General features: G+C 36.0%; 1 protein-coding gene and 1 pseudogene across 24 annotated transcripts in view; both read right to left on the bottom strand.

The window, feature by feature from the left end:
- NRCAM (neuronal cell adhesion molecule) overlaps nucleotides 1–22615 on the bottom strand; it is a 174681-nt gene that overhangs the window by 10861 nt on the left and 141205 nt on the right. For 10 of the 24 annotated variants that reach the window (XR_009631600.2, XM_060777603.2, XM_060777608.2 and 7 more), the window contains 5 exons: nucleotides 15608–15673; nucleotides 12422–12541; nucleotides 10159–10311; nucleotides 6745–6876; nucleotides 5419–5497 (listed from right to left, as the gene is read on the bottom strand). Coding sequence is in view for 23 of the 24 variants with exons in the window: in XM_060777603.2 (XP_060633586.2) it covers nucleotides 5419–5497; nucleotides 6745–6876; nucleotides 10159–10311; nucleotides 12422–12541; nucleotides 15608–15673 (550 nt within the window). In the remaining variant the exon portion in view is untranslated. The remainder of the gene's footprint in view (nucleotides 1–5418; nucleotides 5498–6744; nucleotides 6877–10158; nucleotides 10312–12421; nucleotides 12542–15607; nucleotides 15674–22615) is intronic. The other 14 variants (XM_060777617.2, XM_060777618.2, XM_060777620.2 and 11 more) reach the window with 2 other exon arrangements.
- On the bottom strand, nucleotides 1050–5410 carry LOC132776236 (uncharacterized; annotated as a pseudogene).

Genomic DNA, 22615 nt, shown 5'->3' with positions numbered 1-22615 from the left:
CTTTTCTTTACAGAGGAATACTTACATACTTCAACTATTGAAATTATGATTAACATGTTGACTGGAAAATATATTTCAAAATTTCAGTAATCAATATAGTGATAACTGCAATGGTAACTATGGGCTTCAGAATATATGGATTTTATTGTGGGATGAGAGGGCTACAATGGTATTTGCTATCTGTAGACATAAAACCATTGTTAAACTAGAAAATTAAGAAAGAATTATAAAGAAACTTGTTTTCAAGAAGAAACAGAACTAAATACAATTTTAGGTTATATTATGGAATCTTAAAAGTCTTTTTCTATGTTCAATATTTTCTTATTGTATGGTTTTATGAAGAAAATAGCAAACTTAAAGAGGATGAAATACATGACAAAGTGAGAAAGTGACCATAAGGGTTTATATGAACTGAAACAAATTCAAGAAATACAGTATAAATAAATGAAATTAAAAGAAAAACGGTTTTACTCATTCACAGTAAACTCCACTACATCTTTCAATTACAGTTTATTCCCTGCTAATCATCTTTTTTACTTCAGGGGCAGACAGATGCAAAGATCAAACAAAATGTAGAACTGTGTCTGTGTGTGTGCCTGTGTGTATGTATCCACTAAACAGTGCAGTCACCAACAAAACCCAATACTGGGTTGTAGGTTTTTTCAGGCTATATGGCCATGTTCTAAAGGCATTCTCTCCTGACGTTTTGCCTGCATCTATGGCAAGCATCCTTAGAGGTATCCTCCCTACCTCTGAGGATGCTTGCCATAGATGCAGGCGAAACATCAGGAGAATGCCTTTAGAACATGGCCATATAGCCCGAAAAAACCTACAACAACCCAGTGATTCCGGCCATGAAAGCCTTCGACAATACATAAAACCCAATACATTCTCCCTGCATGACATGGAAAACAATTCAATAGTAATACATTCAGTTGACAAAATGTATCATTTTCCCACTGAAACTAGAAAGCAGTGACTGCCCATTGCAGTGGAATGGAAAGTACATTCTAGATTAATGGGTCATAAATAAATAAATAAGAAAGGCATAAATAAGAAAGGCCCACTGGGCCATTTTATGGCACTCAGTCTCAACTAGGACTAACAAATCTCTGCATTTTTAAAACACGAGATATATTTTCCCTAGTCCACAAATATTTCCTGAATTTTAGGGCGCATCTTTAAAAAGAGTTGTCTTACACATTTTTTAATTAACTGAAGCAATTTTTTCACAGTTAGGTCCAGATGACCCAAAATTAACCCTTATTATTAGTAATGCAGAAGTGAAAGACAACCATCTAGGTTCTTGTGTTACTTACAATCCAGTTTTCACTATTGAAGGTATGAAAGAGCATGGTAGCCATTTTGCTTTCTGAAAAGATTTAAGTCAGAAGTCTCCTTTGTGATTTCTTTGAATGCCACACCTTTTCATATGGTACAAGGACCTTAAATCTCTATCTCTACATGAAAATTTATGTGAAATGCGATATCTATGGGGATAGCAAAGTAAGGAACTTGAATAGTGTTTTTTTTCTTTTCCACTGATAGGATGATTTCTTATGGACCAAATCCTTTAAAACTTCTTCCACACAGTTCCCGAATAAAATCTTGCCAGAATAAGGCAAGGATAACAGTTTATGTTTCATGTCTAGGTTTAATGGCCAACTACGTAACCGAACAGCTTGCCTTGCTTCTGAGAGACTTGCTATGTTTTTAACTGTGAGACTGAGAAAGTCCTGGACTGCATCATAGATAAAATTAGCCGCAGTTCTACATAGACTGTGTGTCCTCCTCTTGCTTGAAGATGAGCTCATTGTATCGCTTCTTACTACTTTCTCCTTTTCCAGGCAGCCTAATAAAGCATTAGCAGCATATGCAGTATAAAGGGAGATTCTAAGCTGGGTTGCAGCTAAACAATATGATCTCTTGATTGTAGCCTAACATTTTCTATCAATTGGATCATTGAGGGAAGAACCATCAAGGCCACAGCTGCATGATTTAGCATTTCCCATTACAAGTGCAGTATCTGCTTTGGGTAAAGTCCTCCATAGTAAAGTTTCATCAACTAGAGGAGGATAGAGTTTGTGCATGATTGCTGGAGCTACATGTTTTACATTGGGCTTCTTCCAGATCCTATGGACTAGCCTTTTTTTACTGCTAAATGGACAGGAAGGATGCAAGCTATTTTGTCCTCATCTGAAGACTGCCTGCATTTATTTCGTTTTAACCTTAGTTCTTTTTTAATATGCCCAAATAAGTAATTTTGATTCTGCATTTTAAATTTACGTACAAACTCACCATCCTCCCCTATTTCTAATGGCAAATCAAATGATATTTCACCATCTTCAGAAGGTATTTTATTTACCAAATCTTTCTGAAACGTGGATTTTTTTCCAGCAGGAACTCCAAGTTCTTTTAAAATATTGATTGCATGAGATACTGACATTTGTGACTGATGCCTAGTTATTTCAGGGAAAACTTCAGTGTCACTAATGACTCAGAATTTATTACTGAAGAAGGTCCATTTTGTTCTGTGGAAGCCACATTACTGTTGTTCACATCCTTCGCAACTGTAATAATTCTAGGCAACGCAACAGACCTTATTAGCAAACGTTTGACAGAGTTTGGGCAACCAGTAGTACTAACAGCAGCAGAAGGTCTTATCTTCTGAATATGGGATCTGTGGTTGTCTTCTGAATCTGGGCTGAGGTCTACTGTATGGTTGCACCTCCGTTGTAGGGAGGATGGGGGGGGGGGGGTTGATGGACATTTGGTGATATGGGGAATGCTCTCCTACCTGAGAATCTGACCCTTCATCCCATTCAGCTATTTGTTGTTGTAGAGTGCCATGCCTAGAAACACCCTCAGATTGCCATTCAGTTGACATATTTTTTCTATGACAGAGCAAAGGGGGAAAGGATTTAACCTTTAAATGCTCTGCAGACTGCCTGACTTTCCTATAAGAGGTTTTTGATGAGATGCTGGAGGATTTATCTCCTGACCTTCTGGAAAAATTCGTTCTCTCAGACCACATAGACACTGTTTTGGTAAAGGCGGGATCTGTTTCAGGAAATTTGTTGACATGGACCTGAAGTAATGGAAAAAAGTTCAAAATGCTCAAATTCTTTTGGGGGAAATGGAGAAAACAAGTTTCTCTCAAAAACATACTTTATCATAGTTTAAAATTTCCTGTGAGAATATGAAGCACAGAACTGATTGACTGTAGCAATGGTAAACTGCACAGAAGGCACAAGCTCATATTTTATAAATAACATATTTGCTTGCATCTGCCCTGTCTCTAAAGAGAAAAGAAACAGATCCCAAATCTGATGAATGGCAGAGTAACACATGTCTAAACAAAAGTTTTAGCAAAAATGGATTAGATGTGTGATTTTTAAATAATACATCAGGTATTCAGGTTCATGCAATTATACACTTTAGACAAATCAACTGACAATGGAATAGGTGATTTCACAAATTGACATGCTAGTTTGCTCAAGACGTATACAAAAATCCTGTGTTAGATCCCATATGAACTGACAATCACATCTAAATCTAAATCATACAGCCCACACATATCACTAAAGGATTGGCATACCATAATTTTTGGATAACAGTCAGGAACAAAAAGGTATAACAGGTAGAGGTTGCTTTTGAATAATTTTTTTTGAATAGTTCTGTCACTAATTGATTGCTCTAGGTCAATGGTATTAGCTCATACATAGCTTGCATAATTATTAATGTTTTACAACAACAATAAAATAGAAAGGTTAACCAAATGCTGGAGCTATGCCAAGGCATTCAGAATTGTACAATATACAAATAATTGCACTGAAATAAAATATGAACATTTTATATATTACAAATTAAAAAAATAAAGTCTTTAAAAGCACACCACATTGAAATAAATATATATTAATATATAAAGCAACATAAAAACAAAACACACAGCACTCATCTTTCAAGAAAAAAGCACTTTCTTGTTTCATGTCAACACAATGGCTTCAAACAAACAAAAGTTAATTTAAATTACATTACATGCCTACTTCTATACATTCACTAGCTTAAACATTAAGTATTTGTGGTTTTGTAAAGCAAGCTAATTTTTGTTGGTTTTTAAAAAATGGTTAACTGACAATAACAAATCACGGCTAATATTAGGTCATATTACTTCTTATTTCATGAACTATGACATGCATCTATATCAGTTAATTTTTTTAAAAAAATTCTACAATCAAGCAAGATGCCAAGATTTTGTCTAGATCTGATGATGATGCTACCAAGGCAAAAAAAGAAAGAAAGAAAAAGGAAAACCTGAGCATCACTGCAGTCTGTACACACACACACACAAAGAGCCTGGATTTAACTCAGGACACTTATACATTCTGCTTTACTTCTCTTTTGAATGGAGTAAGGCAGTAAGATTAAAGTATAACTGGAACAAAAACACATGCATAATCTCATAATTACAATAAAAAATTAGAAGCACATATATTTGTGATATGAATGAAGCAAACTCCAAATCCAAATTTGTTTAAGTATTGAGATGTCAATACTGCAATTTGGATCTATTTTTACATTGGTTGACCATAACATATAGATCTAATATACCCCACCTAGGCGCCAATCCTTGTTTACTTACCTAAGGGCAAGTTCCAATAAACTGAAAACTACCTTTCTGAGTAAATATTTAGAGGATTGTTCAGTCAGAAAGCTATTTAGCAGCTGTGTGGGAACAAGCCTGTTCACATTTCTATAGCAAAGAATGTGTTGTTCTGTGACTTCAGTTGTGTTGTGCTTTGCTTCATCTACTTCATGCACAGAATAATTCTTACAAATTAAATGAAAGATGGATTATCTTTCTAGGTATGTTGCCACAAAGCCCTATGTTACAAAATTCTACTATTTGGGTGTTGTGGGGAAGTTGTATTCCATGCCCAGCTCCTCTATCCACAAAGTTGTTTTGATAATGGAGACAACCTACAACAGAACTATAAGTGCATTTAAATGGATAAGGTTGAATAATTTAGGTTTTTTTTTAACTTAGCTGAATATATATATATATCTGAACATGTTTACAGTTTAACTTCAGATCTCCAAAAACAACATGAGAAGGCTGTGAGCAAAGGGGTGGTGCTAAAGTATGCACCCTTATCCTCTTCCATAAAATGCATTTTAAAACATCTGAACAGAGTTTATAACTAAGAATCTATGGCAGCTATACATGTTCCTATATCAATATATTTGCCCACAAAAGCAATATAATGTCTTTACTTTTTATGTGTCATCATGTTTGATGAAGCTAAGTTTCTGATACTATTGCCTGACTTAATAGTTAATATTTCTAAACGGGGCACAACAACAGTCTATTTCAACTCCATGCTGATCTGACCAATAAGTATAAATATAGTTGTTTACCTGTATTCGCCAAGTGTTCCATCATCTTCTTTCATAGGCTGAATTTCTGGATCACCATGAGCATCTTCCTTCTCTTTCACTTAAACAGACAAATTAATATTTAAGTAAAACTTAACAGATGTTTAGCATCTAGACCTGGACATACTTGCAGTGGACCTAATGAAATCAGTGATATTTAATGTAATGATAACTAACTTCAATTATTGATTCCACTAGGTTTATTTTAAGCATGCCTATGTCTGGAGCAACCCAACAATAACGGAAACCATATTCAATAGCTGCTCTGTTTGTTCCCAAGTTTCTGTAAGAGCAGGAGTGCACAATGGGGGAAACTGTGCTGGATGCCAGTTTCTTCATCCCAGAGGGGCTCATGATATGGTTAGATGTAACAGCCAACCAGGACCCAGATTGGCAGATCACAGAGGTGTGGCTTGGGAGGTCAACCTGACTGAGGAACTTTTCAGTGAGTTCGACTAGACCAGCTTAAAACCATTTGTTCTGGATCAACTCCGTACACTGGCATTAGAGTACCCCACTCCCCGCCCCAGCCAGTATGGATTGTGGGCTGGATTAAGGACAGTTTATTTATTTATTATCCTGCCTTTCTCCCATCATGGGATTCAAAGTGGCACACAGCATCTAAAAAACTCCAGTAGATATTATGACTGTACCTCTAATCATTTGTCATGACTTTGGTGATGATACGGGACAGGATTAAGTAACGTTTTGGCTTGAGTACCATGGAAAATGAGGCCCTTTTAAAAAGACTTCAGATGATGATGATGGGATGATGGGAAGGGAGGGGGCAGTACAGTATCAGGTGGCAGAAGCATCATACAGTGGCTTATGTCCAGGTGGAATCCTGGATCCTGTCATCCCAGCTCCCTCCAGCAGTCAGGCTGGTAGCGCAATGATCTACCATGAATTACACTCTGATTCTTGATATTGGTATCTGGTCCCATACATTCAGCTACAATCAACAAACCTTCTATTTCAAAATTAGTATCTGCAGGATTTATTGGACACTCTGCCCACCTTGCCTCTGAGTGCTGCAAATACTGCGATTAATTGTGATCTGACAGAACATATTGTAGAGAATAATGCTCATATGTTTTAAGTTGTTCATGCGTTGTGGAAACTCAACCAATAAAAAGGTAAGATAACATCTTTTAAAAAGAGAAATCTTTGTATGTTAACTTTCACATTTCTTTACAGCAGCTAACAGAAATGGGTCATTACTAATGCAAAATGTCTCCATGAAGGTGTGGCTGGATGTTTCTATAAAAGGTTTGATGATCTGCCTGGACTTCCAAGGCTGTTGCTCACCCGGATACTTTCCTCCTTTATTCCTCCGTATGAAACAAACAATCAGCAAAATCAAGATGAGAAGAGCAACTGCACACATAAGACCAATGAACCATCCTTGAGTAGCAATGTCCACTTGCCGACTTGCCTTTGCTAGGAAATGGAAAATAAGAATTATTAGTTATTGCTTCTTATACAAAATATCTATCCATTGAATTAGAAACATTTTATTCATACCAATTCATTATTCAATTATTTTCACCACTATTACAGATAATTTCATGATAAAGATGTAATGTCTAAGAGTATTTGCTTTTCAAAAGGATTTTGAACAAAGTTCTTCATATTATTGAATTTTAGACATTTGCCTGATTTAGCATTTGCAAAATATAAAAATTGTAGAACTTTTTCCTTTTATTGGATTCTAGACTAGTTAATAGATATCCAAGCATGTAGGTGGTAGTGACTGACATTTCAGTAATACAAAATTCAGGGGAGGGTACTTCGGTCCATACATATGTATAGAAAGAAAGCAGGAACACATTTGAAAGGAAGTTTAGTATCAATTAAATTATACAATTAGATGAGCTAGTCACACTTGCTCATATAAAATCAGTCAGTTGGTGTTGTACTCAGGCATCTGGTGTGCCTATATGACTTCTTTTTGTATAAAGAAAACAGAACAACAATTTATTACTTCCTCAGACATTACCGTGTTTTCCAATAAAGATAACATATAATTCCAAGGCATGTACCCCCCTTTTATATAAAATCCCCAAACGGAACCTTAAAGACAAACATAAATAATGACATAAATAACAATTCATTAATTACGTATATGTTCTGTATTCTCCTAAATTACTAGCAACTTTTATTTTCTTGATGGGTTAGAGAGAACAGGGTGGATCTTTTTTGCAAACATGCAGTTATAAGTAATTAAAATTTTGTGTCAAACATTATAGGAAGACACACAGACATTTAACATTCAAGTGGATTATGAAATCTCATGCCAACAAAGTAAAACAATCCATGCATAACACATATTAAATATATATAAAGCAAAGTAATTCACTTACGAATGCAGCTTCTGGAATTTGGATTACTATATATTCTGCAAAGTAGTATAGGTTCCTAAATCTTGGTTTTTACCTTAATTTTATTGTACAATACAAATTATTTGTTTTGAGAAGATAACATTTTCTCTCTTGTGAATACTGAAGCTGCTAGGCAAAGGTGAATTATATGACTCTGTCTCTGCATTTACAATGAATGAATGAAAATATTGGATAGAAGTCTTTTTAGATGCCACATGTATTGTGAAACTGAATCTAAGGATATAGTAATGCTCTCTTGAAAAAAAAACTCTCTTGGGAAGATGGAATATAACATTTTTTTAAAAAAATCCTATGCTATTCTCCATGCTCTTAAATGTTAGTTTAAAGGGTTCCATAACAGAGTGGGAAGTGGTGATGGGCCATGGAGTATTGGGGGAAATTGTCTCTCGATTGACAGCAGGAGCTTCAGTTGTTCTTGGGCAACAGCCTTGCAGAAAGCCAATTCTCTCACACCAGAAGCAACTTGCAGTTTCTCAAGTCACTCCTGACACAGAAAAAAGTTGACTTTCAGTCCTTCTGCTCACAGAAGGAACACTATAGATTCAGTCTAATATCCCAAATCAATAATTCAGTTGTTAATTTGAGACACACAGCAATCTTACCAACATTCTGTACATTTGCTTTTGTATAGGTTGGTTTTCTGGCTTTCCCAGAAAAATAAAGTCAAAAATCTCAGAACAAAATGTTCTGAGCATTTTCAATAGCCCAGAGCCACACACAACTTGACTACCCACTATATTTCCTGTTTGCCTTTTTTTAATTTACTAATTTAGAGACATAGAAAAACTAAACAATTTCTCCACTCTTCTTCATCTTGATTTTGTAAAAGGACACCAAGAATTATAAATGGAGCACTATTAAATAACATATCCAGCCATGTTGAACTTGTGCTGCATGTCCCATAGTGCTGACTATATCACTTACAGCCTATACAACCTTTTTTTCCCAGGAAGGGTCCCATATTTAATCTACTGGTTACTCTGGCACCATGAGTTCTGGGAAAGCTACCTGGTTTTGGATTCTTTTGGTACAACTAGGTATTTTGTAGAAATGTGATGCCCAATGTCAGATGTGCACCATCTCTGTCATAACACGGGCGGGGGGGGGGTGTAATTGACTTTTGCAGTAAGTTGCATACAAAAGGTATTTTGCTGTGACCTAGATTTTATTTTACTACTATATAGAAAGTTATGAATACTACAGACCAAAATCTAACTGCACTGACTCACTGAACAATTAGCTGAACACTGATACATAAATCTCAAGTGATTCAGTGCTTCTACTCTAGATGGCACAAGCAGCTAGATCTTGAACCAAAATGCACTTGAAAAAATACTATATGGTGTATATAACATTTGAACATTCAGTTCACAATATAGTATCGAGAGCATGTTACTTTATTGTAACTACTTATATTTTTTTAAGAATCATCCACACACTTAATATTTTAAGTCAACTATAAGCAAGTTTTAATGTTTTCTATAGAGTTATAATTTAAAAAATAACAAAACATTACCACCTCTAACCCAGAAATTGTGTTACTTGCTTCTTTTCCCACAAACAATTTGTGCAGATATTTTTAACTACACACATCATAACAATTTGAGGATTTTTTTTAATGTAGCTTGGGTACAACTTTTCCAAGTTATAATTCAATGCAACCAGAAATACTAACATGTGAGGTAGGACAAGAAGAAAGTTTGTGCTACGATCATCTCTCCATCTCAGTTATTTACTTTTCAATACTAGTGGTGATGACTACAACTCTTGATCCAGAGAACAGCTGTTCTCCTCTCACCGGCAAAAGAAACAGATATCCAATAGAAGAAGGGAGCAAAGATTTTCCACTGACTCCTTTTTACCTTCCAGTTTCTATTACCTCCTAACATGGTAAGGCAATTCTTCTGTGATCTGTTGGCATTTTACTTCTGTGGCATTTTGGCCCAACGATAGGTGACCTTTAAGAAGACACCTTTAAGAATTCAGTCAGAATTAAGACTGCTTTCTAAAACTATTCTTTGTTACATTGAGCAAAGAATGTAAAACAAAATGTATCAAGAGAGCCCAACAAAAGCAGGCATGAGAAAAGTATATTTTTACAACAAATGGCAAAGAGACAAAGAAAACTGACCAGAAGATAATCACATGGAGCATACTAAAGATGTGTTGGTGTGACTATGAAGACACTCATTTTAGCTCTATTTTATGATGCAGAGAAGAAATGAAAATATTGTGACCCAACACAGCACCAGATCAAAGATTCAGCACTTAACACATTACAATTCTGTATGCAAGGCAGAACTGGCATGGTGTGCCTCACCTGGACCTGTCTCAAACACAGTCTCTGAACTTTTAACACCAGAAAGACCCTCAGCACCAACCCGGACTTTATATGATGTTCCTGGTGTTAATCCTTTTAACATAAAGAAGTTCCGGGAACCATTAACATGTTCTTTTTTCAATTCTTCTTTGCCTATAAAATTTTTAGGAACACAACATATTGGAGTATTTGAATTCACTCTTAAATTCAAGTTAGCATTTTTCACTGACATTTGTGTTTGAAAGTATAGACTTCTTTTGAGTTAAAAAAACTTCACTATAGTTTCTTAATATGCAATATCTTGATAGTACACGTTAACTACTATCTTGTTCTTCATCTGATGTGAAATACCAACTTATTTACAATTGGGGTGACAACTGTTCAACAGATGGATCACCATTTTGTTTCTTGGAAAGTAATTTCCAAGTAACCCTAACGATTGATGATTGCATTTTCTATTGATGGAATATTTTCTTTATACCTTTATTTTTTCACTATTAATCAAACAAAGTGAAGCTACTCACTTATAGAAGAAGGTCATGTGACTCAATTAACCAACTGTACTTTTCTGCCGAAACACCTTTTTTTTTATATTACCACTGGAATGCAATGCTACACGTAGTTACTTCAAAGTTAGATTTAGCTGGGGGATAAATTAAGGTACAGATTTCCCCTTGACATTAAGTATAGTCATGTCCGACTCTGCGGGTAATGCTCATCTCCATTTCTAAGCCGAAGAGCCAGTATTGTCCATAGATGCCTCCAAGGTCATGTGGCTGGAATGACTGCATGGAGCGATACTGGAGCAGTGCCTATTGATCTACTCACACTTGCATGTTTTCAAACTGCCAGGTTGGCAGAAGCTGCGGCTAATCGTGGGAGCTCACCCCGCTCCTCGGATTAGAACCACCAACCTTTCGGTCAGCAAGTTCAGCAGATCAGGGGTTTAACCTGCTATGCCACTAGGGGCTCTATGACTGGGGGCTAGCAGTGCTATAATTGCAGATCTTGTGTGAGTTAAACAAATAGAAACTTCTACTATAAAGAAAATATCAAAACTGAAGGAATTCTGCTTTCAATTTGAATAAAGTTATCACCAATAAATTTGATGGTATAAAAATACCTAACCATAGTAGACCCAGCCTAGAATAGAAAATTAGCATCTATCTAATTTCTTTGATGCAACAGGTTAATTGTATTTGGCATTAATAACTGAATTTCCAATGTACAATAGTCTAAAGCATTTCTTCTTAAACCATGGCTCGCAACCCCAAATGGGGTCCCATTAGCTCAATGTTTTGGTCCCAAAAATTGCAACAGTAAAACACTTCTGGACACCATCTTGTGACTGTTATAGACATTTATACAAATCTGTTGTGCATTGCTAACAGTGGTATCTGCAGAAGATTCTTTAGCTGTACTTCATAAAAATAAATATTAGCATGTTTAGGGAAGCCTTGCAAATGGTGATTTTTTTATGAGCAAATCTTCGAGTTTATACCTATTTTATATATCTGGGGTTGGGTAAAAAAATATTGGGCTGAAAGGGGTCCCGAATGGAAAAATTTAAGAAGTCCTGATCTAAAGTATATTTTAAGAGACATTATGTTTTGTAGGTTTTCAGGTGAAATGGTTTCAATAGGGTCAGCATTAGCTCTTCCATTTGCCAGTCTAACAGCTGAGGAAGTGTGCCATTCAAAACTAGGGTAAAAATTAGACTGATCTGCTTCTTTTGATAGATTGATTCTATCACTTCCTGCTATTTCTCCCTCAGCCAAGAAATGTCAGTGGGTATTTAATCTCTTTTAAAAGGCTGTGTCCACACCTACAGACTTTTCATGTGTACTCCTTCAAATGAGACATTACTAGGAGTATGCGTGCAGTGACAGGATGCAATCAATATCACATCTTAAGGTACTATATGGAAATTAAAATAGCTATTTTAGACTATGCACAATAAGTCCTCACATGTGAAGATTAGAATTTGTGCAAATAAAGAATATGAATCCAGAATTCATATTCTTATCATTGACAAAACCTACCTTTTTCAAACATTTTTGAAAAACATTCCATCCCTATTTTAGACTATGAAGTAGTATTAATGCAAAAAAAAGCTGTATGACCTAGTGATTCATTTTTTAAAAAATGTTGTCCTTATAAAAATTGTTTTTTGAATAATGTCAACATTGAACTGCTTATTATTATTACAATATTTAAAAATATTTTAGAGTATTTAGAAGAATTCAATGAAATTTCTTCTTACTGCTTGTCACACCATATTCAATATAAATGTTCTCATGAACTGGACCCTCATATTCCCAAGTCAGATTGGCAGAGGTCTCAGCAGCAGCAACATTTTTGATCCTTGGATAGGCATGTAGCACTGAATACACAAGAAAACAGAGCATATGAAAAGCATCCATTACATTTCATTTTTAACCATGCCATTAACCTGAAACTTAAGTTAAAGGGTTTTTTTTTATCATGTGGAGAAAAGGAAATGTCTGCACTTACCGTGAATTCCCATTTACAGAGATTCTCGGAAGGGGCGATCTGTAATTCAGAGAAAGCGCCTCCTCTTGGTTACCAGGCACAGCACTTTTGCAAATTGAACCAAGAGGAGGAGCTTCCCCTTAGCTTCCAGGCTGACTCTAGATAAACCCCTACTATCAATTATAAATTAGACTATTAAGATAATAAAATTGAATGGCCACAATGCACTGTAATTAATATAAGACAATGAGTAACAAAGAAGGCAAATGTGGTGGGAAAGAACCTTTCATAGAATTCCAAAGAAATTACTGCAAATGTTCATGGACTTTATAGAATACAACTGACATGTTTTGGTACAGTATATTGACCTAGCAGCAAACTGTCCCAACCTGGAACTACTAAAAAAGGGAATATACATAGTTTCCCTTTTACTGGAGCACTGAGAGCTGGGCAATTTTCAAGGAAGTAGAAAAACCTGATGACTGTGAAAACCAGAATGGTTCAAATTTCTGACTCATGTCAAAAGTGACATTAGAGTCAGTAGTAATATCCAGTAGATATATGTATTTATATCTCCAGGTTACAGCTTTGGGTGTGGATTCCATGGATGAGTAGCTTCCTAACTCTTTGAATATACTGAGTAGTAATCTTATCAGCCTGATAAACTTTGCAAATATATTCTAGTTCCCATCAAGCAGAGGGGATATCTTTGCTCCCACGATAAGAACAATCAAAACAGGAAGAGGAACTCTACAATTCTGAGTGCTAGAAAATTACACATATCAAGACTGTGGTGCTCTTTTACTTCAGATGATAGTTTGGATAGGGGAAAATATCCTCAGACTTATAAAGTACTTTAATTATGGTATGGAAGAGAAACAGACCCTAAGAAAATGAAATTGCTGAAGAGAGTATTACATTTGGAGTACTCTACGTGGAGATGCTATGAACACACAAAATCATAGAATCAGAGTAGGAAGAGACCACAAAGGCCATCTGGTCCTGCCATGCAGGAAAATCAAATATATACAACAAATATGTAAAACTGCCCTTCATTATTTCCTAAAGAGAGAGGTAGTCATGAGGTTAAAAGGCTTTGATGTGGAACAAGAAGCTATGTTGAAATGTTTGTTTTGAAATCTTTGCAGATTTGATGACTCCTGTGATTACTGAAATAGAAAGTGACTCTATTAATGTGCTGAGATACTATAGTTGGGGGAAGGGGAGTAAAATTTCAATGTATTAGTATCCAAGAATTTGTCAAAGTAAGTTTGAGTTTAGTATTGAGTATTCTGTCTTGACAAACGCTGCATAGAGTTCTTATACTTGTTTTTGTCCATTTGTTTGAGTAACCATAACATTTTCTTCCTGCCCTGTGTTTTATTGTTTAATAATTAAGGTATGTGGCACATTCATTAACTTCCAAGATCATTCTTTCTGACAATCTTATTCTTATGTGCCTTCAAATCTGTTTGACTTATTATGAAGAGTTGTTTTTGGTAAGGTTTATGAGTGAGGTTGGTAAAGTTTATTAGCTTTTCACTGAGGCTAAGAGAGTGTGACATGTGAAAGATCATGTGGGGTTTCATGCCTGAGTGGGGATTTGAACCCATGGTCTCCAGAGTGATAGCCCACTGTTCAAACTACTAAACCATGCCTGCTGTCTTCTGACAACTAGGGATGGAAATAATATTTTCTCATTTTTGTTGAAAAGGAGTGTTACCCTAGTGAAAAAAAATCATGAGACTTTTTTCATTTTTGTAGGACAGCATGAAAACTTGCACATTTGCAAGAACCAAACATTTTTTGTGTAATTTTTTTTGTAAGGTTGAAAACATGCAAAACTTCGTAAACTCACTCACTGTGTGCAAAACATTGATTTAAAAAAAAATAATTGCAAAAATGAAATAACCAAAGAACGACATCCCAATGACAAACTGGAAAATTCTGAAGTCTGAGCATCTCACACCTTTTTGCTTAGAAAATGTTTGATTCAAGTTAGAAAGTGTTGAGATCCATGCTAAACACACTGAAATTGAACTGCTTTAGGGTAACCGAGGAGAGGAACAAACCACCTACGTTCAGTAGCACTGAAAAGTTTCTTGAAGATCAATATTAGTTGCCCTACTTTCTACATAGCAATTGAGTGTGGTAATGTAGATAAGTGCTTCTTGAGTTATTTCAAAAGCTGCCATCATGTGCCAAGAACTAGTACCATATCAATGCTATGCTATTTTTCTTATTTGCAAAGTTTCCTGGAAAGTCACTGAGGACTGGCAGGTGATAGTCCTTGAATGGGCACTGGTCTGTGAGCCACTGCTTTGAGTAGTACTGGTGTAAATTAGCAAAAAACAAAACAAGAGTGACAGACTATTTTGACTTCTGAAAAAAGACATCTTCTACAGTTTGTTAATACTAGTTTGAGCTTATAATGTTTTATTTTGGAAAGAGGACCCTGCCTTGTAACAGAGACAAGGTAATTCCCTGAGGTCTGTCCCACTCTCGAATTGCTGGAAAATTAGCAATTCTAAAATTGGTAGACAAGCAATGGACAAATGTTGCTAGTCTGTTCAAACACAGTGGACAACTTCACAGTCTATTAAACTGTGGTAATTAGCATGCTGGCATGTGATCTATTTATACATGGAACTTTGAAAATCCTTTGAGAATATATCTCATCAAATTAAATGGGCATGCCCACATAAACAGGAATAGGTATGTATGGTATTTTATGAACTAGAGACTGAAAATAAGCCAATTCTTAAAAATTATATCTGAAAATTAGATTTAATTCTACATGTTTATGGAAAAGACAGAGAGACATGCAGGCATAATGATTTCCTAGTTTTGTGTTATCTTGTACATTCCAGAACGTCTTTCATGTTGTTTCTTTTTGTGGAATGTAACATCTCAGCTGTTTCCATGGCACTTATATGGATAAAATAAATAGTAATACCCTTATAAAATGTTAAAGGTACAGTGAGCATGACAGGGGAGGTTTCAAAAAGGTTCTCTGAATATCCTTCATCAGACAATGCAGGAAAGAAGAAAACAAAGAGTAAAATATTTTTGCATAATAAAAAGTTTTAAACATCACAGTACCATCTTCTACATTAAGAAAACAATACATGCATGCATGAATATCCATGCACATTGTACTTGATACAATAGGAAAACAAATTATAAAAGGAAAGAGGAGCATAAAAGTCACTGTTATACTTTACAAGCTACCCTGAAAGACCAATCATGTTATCCCTCACCACTCCCATAGATAAAAATATCTATAAAAACAGGGTAAGGCAGCATAACTTCCTTTTTTAAAATGCACGCCATTCAGTCGGTTGAAGATGTAGGGGAGCACTAGTGGTCTCGTTTGAGAGGCAGGAGTATAAAGTTTTGTCCTGGCACAATTCAGTCGCCATCATGCGTTGGCACAGTGCTTTTGCCGTTGAGGCCTACTTTTCGAGCAGATTTGTAGTGGCCGGCCCGCTCTCCAGATTTGGCCCCTTGTGATTTTTTTCTATGAGGTTTTTTGAAATCCGGTATTTATGTGAACCGTCCAAGGACCCTGCAAGATTTGAAGACCAACATCCAGGAAGAAATTGCCAACGTAACACCTGCTATGCTGGCAAGAGTCATGACAAACGCCAGAAATCGGATTACTCAGTGTATGGAGAATGGGGGACATCACCTACCTAATTTGATCGTCAAAACTACGTAAAACAAAACTTTAGGTATGCGCCCACATTATAAAATCTGATTCATACAATGGATTTTATTAAGTTTTGAAAAAAGGAAGTTATGCTATGCTGCCTCACCCTGGAGGTGCAATGCACATTACATTCATTATTACATTTTTGAACATGGTGCAGAATGGACAGACAGGTTATAAATTTGACCACCAAATGGCTGAGCCAAAATGATGTTGGAAAAGACTGTACCAAATGAGTACACTTAGCTGAACATATCATTATAACATTTCTTAGCCTGCAAAATAAATTTTTGTTTCTAATACAGTATTGGTTTTTCTTTAAAAATCTGTCCTAGAAAGAGTTACAGCCTATTCAGAAAAGGGTATTACGGTCTCATATCGAGTCCTACAATGAGATTATCTCAGGAACCGGATCTGCAATACTATTTAAAAATGGGAGAAAGAGCGATCTCAACCATAATATAAAATGTATTCCCAATCACTTCCATTGTTGAACCTTTGTGAGGATAGCCTTCCCTGCATTTTTAATCTGTTCTAGTCTTGTGCATCTGAGTTTTCTTAAATATTTACAAAACTTCATATTTCTCTTTAGAAATTCATTTTCTTGATTTTGGTTAAGTTCTGAACCTTGTCAAAACCATATCAATGCTTATTTGTGTCTGCTGTGAAGTTACTCATTTATCCCAGTTTGGAAAGCATCTGACTCTATTCTTCTGAGTAATTAATAAAGCTATCTAACAACACTGGCGTCAGGACACTACACTCTCCTCCAAATCGGCAGAAATATATTAATAAGCTTTTGCATATGGTCTTTACCAGTCACAAATCTACCTAACAGTAGCATTGTCTAGCCAACATGTTATCAACTTGTCAACAAGGTTACAGGAAACTTTGCTGAAATTCTTGCTAAAGTCAAGACAGACTGAGACAATCAATAGAGTAGGGGAGGGAAAGAGTAGTTGAAGAACTGGGAAGAAAATACAGTTTAATACTTTTCTATGATCAGTTGGCCATTTTAAAATGAATTCCCTTGAGATGTCATAAAATGGTATGAAACAAATAACACTCCCAGTGAAATGAATGAGGGCTAAACAGGAAATAAGATTCAGAGAAAGGCTCATCTTCTTGGGTATTAGAAAATGCAAAAGGTAGCTTTTGGACATTTTTGAATGCAAGTTTCAATGTCATCTTTTCACCCTCAAGAATATATGAGCCCCACAGGCATTCTTAGAAATTAAAAATGATAAAGGTTCTACACCATAGCATCACATTTTATTTAGGGAACATCTACACAGACACAACCCCGAAAGGGGGGCACAAATTTGCTCCGTGGTGTCTACATGGCATGCAGAGCTCAATCAACTTAATACAGGCTAAGGCTGCTTAATGCAGCCTTAAACTGTGTTTAAAAAGTCATAGGATGCTCCAGAGCTTCTCTCTTGTTCTCACCATAGCAACGACCATCAACCACAAAATGACTGGTGGCTGTTGCTTATTTACTGGAATGTTGGCCAGGGTGCAAAGGCAATCGGAGAATGGAGAGGGGAAAGGAGGGGATGATGAACATTTTCAATTTGAAATATCTGGTTAACATTTTCCATTTAGAGCAGGCATGGGCAAACCTTTTAGCCTTGGGACCACATTGAAACTGTCCCGATTCTCCTCCCTCAATCCTCAGGCTGTCCTCTTGGCATTACGCCAGAAGAAGGGCAAGACAGGTGGCAGGTGAAAATGCTCTTGGGGGCTCTCAGTCACTGTGTGCCTTCCTCAAGCCATCCTCCTGGCATGCTTGCGGCAAGCTACTGTGTCCTTCTGCCAAGAGGACAGAGAAAATGAGGAGGGCCTGTAGTAAGCACCCAGGGGGCCACATCTGGCCCATGGGCTTTACTTTGCCCATGCCTGATTTAGAGTATCAGCCAATATTTCTTTTATGAACTGGTTTCTGATTGCCATGATTGTAAAAGATATATCTCAATTTGAATCTAGACATGACTTGTATACTTCCTTTCAACATGAATGAAGCTAAATAACTATATTTCCTTCTTGGTCAAATTATTTTTCTTTCCTATAACCATCTTAATGATCTCATTAATCCAACTATCATATCTTTTCTTGGCAGAAAATATTAAATGTTATGAAATCCCAGAGTTATAGCTTGGTGAGGCACCAGCTATTTTTAGCACAGAAGGCTGATGACTTTATAAAACCGCAACTTGCCTGAGGGCTGAGAAAAGTGGTATATAAATAAAGTAAATAAAATAAATAAATAAATAAATAAAATAAAATAAAATAAAATAAACTTCTATAATACCACAGCATTGGTCATGGCAGTTGAAGTGGTTTCATGCTGCAATAGTTCTACAATGCAAATACAATTGTTCATTGCAACGCTATCCAAATTCACCTTACAGTAACCACTAATAACTTCCATGGGACTTATTTCAAGGAAATTATGTATAGTGATGCTCTCAGGAAAACATTCACAACTAACTCCGTTTTCATTACTTTCAGTAACAGTTTATTAAGAGTAGGTTTATATCAAAAGATCAAGGAACATGAAAGGCACTGCAGACTACTTCAACCAGAGAAGTCAGCCATAGCAGTGCATCTGATGAACCGACCTGGATACAGCATATTATTTGAGAACACAGAAATGCTAGACCACTCTAACAACCACCATGTCAGGCCACACAGAGAAGCCATTGAAATCCCTAAGTATGTGGACAATTTCAACAGAAAGGAGGAAACCATGTAAATGAACAAAATCTGGCTGCCAGTATTAAAAAAAAACTCTAAAATTATAGCAGCAAAACAACACTCAAACACAGGGAAATTCCAGAGAGGAAACAATCAGGGACAGCTAATCAGCCCTCAACAAAAGATTCCCCCAGGCACTAACAAGCCACACCAAAAAACTGCCAGGGTATCAAATGCTAATCAAGGTGACCAGTTGAAACATTCACACCTAGCTCCATCAGACAAGAGTTCTTTGTCCCACCCTGGACATCCACAGATATATAAACCCAATTTTTCCTAGTTCCAAGAGACCTCACAACCTCTGAGGATGCTTGCCATAGATGCAGGCGAAATGTCAGGAGAGAATGCCTCTAGAACATGGCCATATAACCCGAAAAACCTACAACAACCCAACTTGTAAATAGCTGTCAATTGATAATAGAATGGATCCATAAAATTGTGCAAGTTGCAGGAAAACAATTGGATATCATATATTTGTTAACACATGAAATCATCATTTTACTAGGAGTGTAAATGCCTGTGGGCTGGATAATAAAGTGACTGGCTTATGCTAGCATTTGTCTTCTGTTCTAATTTGTAAGCTATATGCCCACTGAACCTTCAGGCTAACAACCAAGATAACTAACCATCTGAGAAAATGGGTGAAGTGTTAACAAAATTGAGCTTTAATAACACCTATTTGTTTTCGCACAGAGTTCTACTTTCTAGCTGTATATGAAATTCTCAGTGGTAACTGTATGCTACACAGGATGTATGCTACACAGCATGTAGGTATGTGTAAGTAGACTTGCATACCTATGTTACTGGATAAATAGTAGAACTGATCAACAACAGATTAAGAGGAACAATCCTCAGAAATAATTCTACATCATAAATGTGCCATTCAATAGAGTGCTGAACAGCTTTCTAGATACTTGAAAACATTATTCAAACTGTACATGTATATGGTTTGTGGAGCTGGTTTGTATTACAGATTATGGCATTATGTGCCTTTTCATTAGAACCTGCTATTTATAAGGAAAGGCATTACTTTAGTGCAAATTAGCCAAACAATACCTTGGGCAAAATATCAGCGAGAGGAAAGGAACCAAAGCAATTCTTCAAATATATATACTATACAGTAATAATTAATTGAACCCCACACTTTGTTTTTCCTTTAGAGGGCAGTCATACTCCAGAAAGCTTAGGACTACCAATAGGCAGGTGGCACTGAATCTCATGCATTATGCAATGGGTTGTTTCTACTATTTCACACTTAGCAAAGGGAATTATGATACCATCAGAGTGTCAGAGAAGAAACCTGCAAACCTCTTTCAGCTTTCATACAATGTTCACTGCTATTTGAAATAAGTATCGGCCATAAAGAAAAGAGTCATTTCCCATAGTATCATTTGGTCTTCTTCATCATAGCCTAAATAACTAATGATCATTTTATTGGGTAAGGTATAAAGCATGTATACCTCTACTTTTCAGACCAATATAGGACACACCATGTTAGAGAAAATGATAAATGCCTGATAAAAAACCTCCTTTTATCAGTTCAAGGATCTTCCAAGGCACCAATTGAAAAGCTCTCAGCCTACCCCACAAAACAACACAATTTTCTGTTTTATTTACCTTCACCAGGACCTATATAAATTGGAAAAATACCAGCATTAAAACATAGGAAGACACACTATAATTAGATACAACAAAAGGAAATACAGACACACATAGCACACATCTACATTTTTCTATTAAACCACAAAAGCATGCAGTTAGACAGCAATTCTTGGAAAGAGGGAATAGGAAATTAAGCACCCACTCATATTAAATATCAGTTTAAAAGCAAAAGCTTATGTTAATATTCATGCATTCATCTTACTTATATAACAAGAAATATTGTGTAAACTTGATTATATTGTACTACTGCACAGTAAATTTCATCTCTGAAATCCTCTGGGTATAATTTCCACTGTAATCAATACAATCTGTTTTTGATTAGACTCAAATAGAAGCATCACACTACACAAAAATAAAAATCCTTGGTATGAAAAATGTTCAAATATTATGATGCTTTTAAATTGGTCAATCCAGGTATGATTGAGTCTAACTACCTCCTAGTTTTTGTTTTCTTATTTGTTTTTGCCAGTTTAAAGATTTTTAGTACAATGTTCTTTTTAAAAATGGTACTAAAAATTCTACTAAAATGCTTTAACAGCTAATTTGATATTTTGCTGTGCTATGGAACGTTCATTGATTGGTTCTGTCTCTGCTGTGATATCCATAGATTTTTAAAATTAATACTTTGTAAGCAGGTGCAGGTATATGAACATGGGAGTACCTTACCAAATCTTTCTAAACAATCAAAAAATAATAAGCCCAGATAGTAGCTTTCTGTGCTCTTGGCCATATATTGTAATAAGTTTAGAAAGTTACTTTTAAGGAGAATTAATATGAATATACTCATGACATCAAAGCCTGACCTGTGATAGGATGATGCTCTGTTACAGTTGTTTACAGCATATCACTTAGGGTTGCCAAGTGCTCTTTATTAAAAGGTGTGCCCCCTCCTTCTTTTTAAGTCCAGAAAGCTTGTTCTTTGTTGTTGTTGTTGTTGTTGTTATTATTATTACTTTAAAATACCATATGTATTTTTGGATGTGGGTCCTTCGTAAAGACAGATGGAATTTATTAAATAAATGACAAAGTTAACTGAAATTATTATTTTCAGTTAGTATTTAAGAGCACAAACTTGTTAACAGCTACTTTCTGGCTTTCAGCCTTGGATTTCTGCAATTTTGATTGTTCCCTACTGCTCTTTTGTAAACCTGGGACCTTCAACCTGCAGCTCTCCAGATGTTCGTGCCTCCAATTCCCAGAAGCCCTAGCCAGCCTGTTCAATGGTCAGGAATTCTGGGAACTGAAGTCCAGAACATCTGGAGAGCCGCAGGTTGAAAAGGACTCACATTGTGGTGGATACTGAAAAGCAACAGCTAGAGTGCATGCACTGCAGTGAATAATAGACAGTATCCATGTTAGATTATCCCATTGTTCCTCAAATAAGGCCTTCCAAACGTTGAGGACTAGTCCTCTTATTGTTAGTTAGAACATCAGTACAGATGTTGAGATTCTCCTCCAACACGTCTGAAGGCTATAGATTGGAAAACGTTGGATTACACAGTTCAGAGTGGATCAGTATCATCTTCCACCCAGTCTACATACTGAAGCACCTCATATCATAGGCAGAAAATAAAAATGCTGAAATCCAAAATCAGAGTAAATTGTGATAGTTTGATGAATTGTTTCCACTGGGCAAGAGGAAAGAAGGAACATTCTTTCACACTAGTCACTTGAACAATAGCCATACACCATTTCCAAGTGGATTTCATGTCCCTGTTCTCAAATCTCAGTCTGGAAAGTTGTTTTTTGAGCTTCATTAGTAGAATTAGTTTGAAGTGGCAAAAATATTGTTTTAGTAAATTCAAAGGTTTTTTTTTTTTGTTTAGTTGAATG

The sequence above is a fragment of the Anolis sagrei genome, chromosome 5, assembly GCF_037176765.1.
Source record: "Anolis sagrei isolate rAnoSag1 chromosome 5, rAnoSag1.mat, whole genome shotgun sequence".
Taxonomy (NCBI): Eukaryota; Metazoa; Chordata; class Lepidosauria; order Squamata; family Dactyloidae; genus Anolis; species Anolis sagrei.
The sequence above is the reverse complement of the archived record's forward strand: the minus strand, read 5'-3'. Positions and strand labels throughout refer to the sequence as shown.